Source organism: Stegastes partitus, unplaced genomic scaffold, assembly GCF_000690725.1.
Source record: "Stegastes partitus isolate 25-593 unplaced genomic scaffold, Stegastes_partitus-1.0.2 Scaffold1536, whole genome shotgun sequence".
In the NCBI taxonomy this organism is placed as follows: Eukaryota; Metazoa; Chordata; class Actinopteri; family Pomacentridae; genus Stegastes; species Stegastes partitus.
Window position 1 is genome coordinate 68,575 of NW_007579267.1, and position 7,759 is coordinate 76,333.

The window sequence follows — 7,759 nt, forward strand, 5'->3', positions numbered from 1 at the left end:
TGTGTTTGCAGGCTTTGTGCTCTTTAACCCTCTGAACTCTGAGCAGTTTGCTTGCCCCCCCGTCACATTTTCACTCACTTTTTCACTGCGATATAAAACCGTGCACCTCCGTAGTAAAGGGGAAAACTAAAATACGTCTTCTGTGAAGTTTGACGAAATGCCATAAGTCATCAACAAAATTACAGTTACGTTTCTTTTCTTTGTAATCAACATGTCATTTTTTTTGCCATTACCACAAATACATGGTGGCTTTAAATACTGTAGATATTTAACTACTTGCATTTTTTATTCATTTCCATGCGGCTCGGTGCAAATAAACACAGCCTGCAGTTCAGCCGAGTCGCTGATGCTTTATCAGCTGCAGAATCCGGTTTTTAAATGCATCATGTAGAATAATAAAGGAATATATTTTGGGGGGCTTTTTGCCTTTATTTAGAGCAGTAGAGACAGACAGGAAAGTGGAGAGACCTGCAGCAAAGGGTCGTGAGCGGGAGTCGAACCCACGACCGCTGCATCAGGGACCTATAGCCCCTGTTCAGGGGTCGCCCGCTCAGCTAGGTGACCTATAGGGATGCCCAGAATAATCTTTTTAAAGAAACTTCAGCTGAGATTTGGCAAATGTTTCTGATATAGTGACAAATGAGCAGTTTAAGGACAGTTGGAAAGCTGAAAAATTCCACCATTCCGGACAAATTTAGTAATTTTAATGATTTTTTTTTTTTTTAAAGCAAGTTTTGGGGTTCAGAGGGTTAAATCTCAGGTTTAAAACACATCTGTGAACGTGCGTAGATAGCTCAAATTGATGTTTAATGAGTGAGAACCGTCGTCTACCTCAACACAACTATGAAACCTGAGTGTCAGTACCATCCTCTAAATGTCTGCGACTCACCTTCCTGCTCGTCCACCCGCCCTCTGTTGTCCAGGAGCTGTCGGGCGGCGCAGGGAGCTTCTGGCTGTGTCTGACGGGGGTCAAGCTGTCTTCGGACCAGAGTCCTGCTGTGCTTCACTAGAACGTCCCACCGCCTCCACCTCCACGTGGGGCAGCAGCGCCGGCGTCCCCCCCTCCCGCTCCCCTCCCCCTCCCCTCCCCCCCGACAGCCTCGCCTTGGCGGACCTGGGATCGGCTCAGGAGGATCGACTCGACTCCTTGTCCCGTTCTTCCTCCTCCTCCCTCAAAACGACATGCACACGCAAACACATGCACGCACACATGCACATCTGCACCGACGTAGAGCCTCCCTCAGCGCCTGCAGCACCCTGCTTCGCCCCTCCTTGCCTTCCTCCCTCTTTCCTCCCTCCTTCCCTCCCGCCTGCAGCACCCTGCTTCGCCCCTCCTTGCCTTCCTCCCTCTTTCCTCCCTCCTTCCCTCCCCTCCCCTTCCCCTCCACCTACTATTCTGTCTATGCAGTCACTCTGACCCCCAACTACAACCTCAACCTTTTCCCCCCTTTTACTTCCCGGGACTGTTGTTTCTCGTCTCCCCCTGGGTTTTTATCCGAGGGTTTTTGTCCCCCTACCCCCCTTCCCGTGCAGTCAGAAAGGCGACGCTCGCCGGCCGGGTCTGACTGGATCTCAGCGGACTCCACGGGACCCCTCAGCTCAGGGGGAGACTCCAACCAAGTAGCCACGCCTCTTCCTCTTTCTTCACGGGCATTTCCTGATGGACGCACACGTAGCTGAACTGGGTCTGTTTCCGATGGACAGCCATATGTTTTCTCTCTTTTTTTTTTTCTTTTTCTTTCCGAGTTTTCTTCCTGTGTGTGCGCACAGTAAACCCGCCGAGACTGAACTCTCTAATAACTAAAAGTCATGTACAGAAAACTCATGTATGAAACCTGTATGTTAATTAATAAGACCTTATGGAATGTTGATAATGATAATTAACGAATATTGATAAACTAAAAGTGGTACTTCCTCATGTCTGCATTTCAAATAGGAGTGGAGTGCACTTCACAAGTGTCTAGCTGGAGTTTCCGCCCCCCAAACCGCTCGCCGAACCTAATGACAGCTCTCCCGTTTCTACCGGGAGATTAAACAAGAAAAGCGCTTTCTTTCTTTCTTTTTCTTCTTTTTTTTTTTTCTCTCTCTCTGCTTCCTTCTTTCCTTCTGGTTCTTTTCTTTTCTATCTTTCCTCCTCGCTGTCTTTCTTAATTCTTGACTTTTCTTTGTTCCAAACGGGGAAACGGTAGCACCACAAGTAGGCCAGCAGGGGAGGAAAGTCGAGAGTGAGCGAGCGAGAGAATGTAGGTTAGAAAAACCCTTTCTCTGAGGCTTTATCAATGGAAGCAGATGACTCAAGTGCACTTTGCAAAGGTTTTTTTCTCGGCAGAAGTGCACTTTCCGAAGGCTATTAGACCGAGAAGCAGCTGGAGAGAAGTCGACGGCGTTTGTTTTAAACTTCAAGGCCTCAGGTGAACTTCAGTGGCACTTATAAATTTAATTTTTTTTCTTTTTCTCTCTCTCTCCCTCCCACTGAAACTGGTTTCGAGACCTCAGATGTGAATAGAAAAAAAAAGAAAAAAAAAAGAAAAAAAAACAGCTCATCTTCAGCCTGAGACAGTGACATGTCTAATATGAATATGCTTTATATGATATATATGTATTAGAGGTATATTTTCAGCCAGTGAGCTATCTTCTTCAGAGATGTCAACCATTCCTCAGTTGTATGACGTTATCACACAGACTTAAATCACTCCCCCCCTTTACTGAGTAGCATTCTGACATGTGTAGAGTTTATTATATGCTTTATTCTATTAAATCTCGTATAAATTAACGACGTCCTTATACAACAAACGGCCAATGTAAAGTCCTTCGAGAATTTACTGATGTTGATTGATGACTAAACCAAAGGTTGGCACTTAACTCAGAGAGCGTATTTAACAGTTTTTGATTTTTTCGTTTGGGTTTCGTTGTTTTGTCGTTTGTTCGTTTGTTTTGGTTTTTTTTGGGTTCTGGATGTGGGAGAATGTAGCCAATTGTAGCGCATGAGTCCGCTATGCAAATCAACCTTCCCTCACAATCCTTGTATCAGAGACAGTCAGGAGGCAGACACACCCACCCGCCGGCGCTCTCACGGACTCTGGCAGAGACTCGGAGGCGACTCGGAGGAGGAGGCGGAGGAGGAGGAGGAGGAGGAGGAGATGATCTCATGTTTTAATGCTGCTGGTGAACTTTGTTGTTCTGCATCTACTGCTAATGTTTTCAACCAATGGAATGCAAAAAGAGAGCAACAAGGAGGTCGAAAGAGGGCGAAAGAGAACGAATGAATGTAAACCAAAGGATGCGAGTTGTGTGTTTTTGCTGCGAGTTGGCGCGGCGGTCGGAGACGACCGAGAGGAAGAGGAGGGCGGAGAGACGATGATGAAGAAGAAGAAGGTTTATTTGTGGGTGTGTGTAGATTGTGTGTGTCAGTTCTGGGGTGGTGTTGCTCGGGGAAAGAGGGAACCTGTATTTTTGCAATAAAGTTATTACCAATGCACTCCCACAGGGGGCGTAACCACCGTAACACGTCTGCTTCATCATTTTGTTTCTGGAAACATCCATCCATCCATCATCTACATCCTCACTAGTCTATCCCAGCTGACTCAGGGTGAAGGCAGGTTCACCTGGACAGGTAACCAGTCTATCACAGGGCTACACTTAGAGACAGACAACCAAGCACACTCACATTCACACCTACGGACAATTTACAATCACCAATTAACCTCAACATGTTTCTGGACTGTGGGAGGAAGCCGGAGAACCCAGAGAGAACCCACGCTGCACGGGGAGAACATGGAGACTCCATGCAGGAAGATCCCAGGTGTCCCAACTGGCGACCTTCTAGCTGTGAGGCAACGGTGCTAACCACCGAGCCACCCTTTCTGGAAACACGGGAAAAAAAAGAAGACATCTACCTTTTTAAGGAACAAGACTTTCACTCTAAAAAGTCCTCGGCCTCACTGGGAAACAAGCGACTCAACTCCCATTTTGGGGCTTTCTTCAAAATTTCAAATGTTTGAAGAGAAAAAAGAAGAGGAAGCTTCGGTCTTTCTGCTGTTGCTTCCGGCAGCCGTCCACACAATGCAGGTGGCAGAAGCAGCCAGATGTGGCTTTGAACTGTTACTCACCAGACCTGCACCGCCTGACTTCTGTTTCCCAAACGGAAATTTCACCTGCGTGGTTGCTGTTTTGTGATGAAGAGGTCATGCATGCATGTTGAGGAGTACCAGGAGGCTCAAGATGCAACCTTGTTTGGCTAAAGGACGGTGAAGCTTGAACATCGGTGGACCAAGTGCATTAAAGTTATAGAAGATTATTTTGAAAAAAAATGCAAGAACAGTTTTTGTTCTGACTTTTTCTGATGAAACCGAAAACTTCTTGAAGTGCCCTTGTACAGGCCAGTCCCAAAAGCACCCAATCAGTTTTTTTTTTTTTTTTTACCTTGTTAGCATGTTCAAGTGGTGTTTTTAATTTGCTAGAAGACACATCATGAGAGAAATAAGCAGTCGACGCCTTGGCTAAGCATTTCTAGAAGTGGAACCGTTTGGATGTTTCCATTTCTAGAACGAAGCAACCAATCCGGTCACCTTGCAGGCCTCTGTATTGTTATTCTTCTTCAGAATCCAGCTCAAGCATGTTCGACTGAATTACTCCAGTAATACAATTTGTTGTTTTGCAGCATTTGAACAAAGTTGTCAGTGAGCTGGTGTGCTTGAGCTGCAGCGAGGCGGGGTCTCTATAGAAATGAAGATTCTAGAAGAAGCAATAGCGTAGAGTTACAAGACTTTTTAAAGCAGAAGGGATTATTTTAATGGAAACAATTATAATCTAAATGTATAGCTTTGATAAACAGATGAGTTTTTAGGGGTTTATTCAACATAAGGAGAAAAAAAATCCCTTTAATGTAAAAAAAAAACCCAAAACTATTTATGTGATTTATTAAACTCAAACTCATTTGTTCATAACCAAAAAAATTGCTTGAAATGTCAGAATATTGCAGCATATCGACTGAGAAAACACAGTTCTGTGGGGCACAATCAGCCCTGGAACATGTTGCTGACACAGGAGCAAAAACATGCAAAGAAAAAATAAGTATTGTTCAGTAAACTTGCAAATTACCTACAAAATTAAGTTAGCAGATAAATGTAGAGGAATAAAAAGCACAACATCTGCCTGTAAATTGCAGGAAAGTAGCTGTATGAAGTAACAGAAATTAAGAATATTCACAAAAAGTTCACAATTGTCCTTAAGCTGATGCAGAGTTTAGTGTAAATATGGTTTATTTTTGCACTTAACATTAATCAGAATCAGTTGTGTATCCGCTCTGGCTTTTTTTTCTACAAGATCAAATATTGAAATTAAATATTTACTTGTCCAATTAGCATATAGTTTGGCAACCCAGTGATGTCAACATGGTAGAAACTGCAGGACAGGACTGGACAACACCCAAATGTGCAGACATCGTTTACAGGCAAAAGAAAATCCTCACAACTGCAATAGTTTCAGGCTGAAACAACCACGACTGAACACGTATTTAAGACACACTAAGAGTGTTATTTTATTTATACTGAATGTAAGTTAATGTAAGAACCCATATCAATGCACTGAGCAGTCACAAGAAATAAATGTTTACAAGTTTTTAGGGGCAAATTTTTTGTTGAGTTCACTTAAGTTAAAGTTATGCAAAGTGGATGAGAAAGGAGATGCATCTGAAATATACATCCTGTATAATATGCTGAGATACACAATTAGATTTTAAACAATAGTTTGGGATAGGTGGTGGATCTGTTTTGGGAATACTAAACCAGAAAAATATACTATTATTTAGGTTCCTGAATTATTTAGATACCATTATTTTGTTGTGCATGTTGGCTACAGCAGCAGTGTTACCGTGGACATGCAAACCCTGCCAGAGATCTTTCTGCATCCATCTGTGTTCCCACTCTTGTGCCTTTGATCAGATTTTTGTGGCATTTTCCTGGAGAACCCAAACCTCTATATGTCAAATGATTTATTTTCCTTTCTGTGGGGCGAAAGCTCTACAGAAATATGTCTGGCACAGGCCGTGTATCTGGGTTTCACAGCTGATATTGTTGCAGGTAAATCACTGACCGGTGCTTTGACATGATAAAACAGCATGCAGAACAGGAGCCATTCTGTGCAGCCTTTTCCTATACAACCGCACAAGAGACATTTATTCAGTTTCAGGCTGTAAATGAACATAAACACAAGTGTTTCACACATTAACAGCTGTGTGAATATCCTGCTTAAAGTCACAGCTACAGAACATCAGCCCAGTGTGCAGTTTGCTCGCCCACCACTAGATGTAAGCAGTGACGCACAGTGACCGCATCCCTTCATACGGCTCAATCAGTCACTCCCACTCATTCACAGAAATATCGACGCTGTCGTCACTCATAAACAACCTACAAATACGCACTTTGCAATAACAGACGGCCTTTTGTTGCCAAAGTTTCTCTTTCCAGTGGAGCAGACAATAGTTTGATTGAGTTTGAGTTGGGGGGATACAGAGGAATCCCTGCAGAGCGGAGAAAAGGTGATGAATCAATAGCCATTACCTCTCACATGAACCTCTCCCTGCTACATACAGAGTACATTTAATGGTCCTTTTATGTGTGTGCATTTATGTTTTTCTGCTCTCTTGTCGCTGAGTGCAGTTATTTTTTATTTTTTATTGTTCCTCTCTCACCTCTTCTTCAAGCGACAGGATGTGTGTCGACAGGATGTATACGGCGATAACAATAAAATGGCACTCGCTAAAACGCAAAGCTCGCAGCCGTCCTATTAACTTTGGTTCACGGGCATCACTTCAGCAGATTGCAGGAGATTTCAACAAAGACTGACGAGGACCTGGAAGCCCAGAGCGACACGCAAAATTATGATAAAGATGCACTCAGTGCCAGTGCGGCTCTTTCTTTGTTGGCAGATGCACAATAAGAGCCTCCATAATGTCCCACATATGAGCAATACGTTCTTTTAATGTCAGCAGAGAGACGTGAAGGTCAGTCGAGATGTGTGTGAAGCTGCAGGACACACAGAGTTGTGTGAATTTGATGTTGCAGAGGCGTCGTTATTAGATTATGATTCGTGGGTTTATTTTATTAATTACATGTCGCTAAGAGTCTGTTGCACGGTGGCTCAGTGGTTAGCATCGATGCCTCACAGCTAGAAAGTTGTCGGTTCAGTGAGGACACCCGGGATCTTTCTGAGTCTCCATGTTCTCCCCGTGCAGCGTGGGTTCTCTCCAGGATCTCCGGCTTCCTCCCACAGTCCAGAAACATGCTGAGGTTAATTGGTGATTCTAAATTGTCCGTAGGTGTGAATGTGAGTGTGCTTGGTTGTCTGTCTCTAAGTGTAGCCCTGTGATAGACTGGTTACCTGTCCAGGTGAACCTGCCTTCACCCTGAGTCAGCTGGGATAGACTCCAGCCCCCCTAGTGAGGATTAAGGTGTATAGATGATGGATGGATGGATGGATGTCGCTAAGAGAAGTGGATGACTTACAAATGTCATCAGCATTGGGTAAGATCACCACAGCATCCATCCATCCATCATCTATACACCGCTTAATCCTCACTAGGGTTGTGGGGGGCTGGACTCTATCCCAGCTGATACCCTGGACAGGTAACCAGTCTATCACAGGATCACCACAGCAATGCAGGAAAAAAAGCATGCAGAGGGTTTAAACATGCAACCGTTGTAGTGATGCACCTGAACCATTCGGCCACCAGGAAGCTCATGAAATACATCTGCAAATT

General features: G+C 44.2%; 1 protein-coding gene across 1 annotated transcript in view; it reads left to right on the plus strand.

Annotated features, from left to right (window-relative positions):
* usp54b (ubiquitin specific peptidase 54b) overlaps window positions 1–1,072 on the plus strand; it is a 67,802-nt gene extending 66,730 nt beyond the window's left edge. Inside the window, exon 20 of the mRNA XM_008300407.1 lies at window positions 924–1,072. Coding sequence (XP_008298629.1) covers window positions 924–1,010 — 87 coding nt within the window. The 3' untranslated portion in view covers window positions 1,011–1,072. The remainder of the gene's footprint in view (window positions 1–923) is intronic.
* Window positions 1,073–7,759: the final 6,687 nt, after the last annotated feature.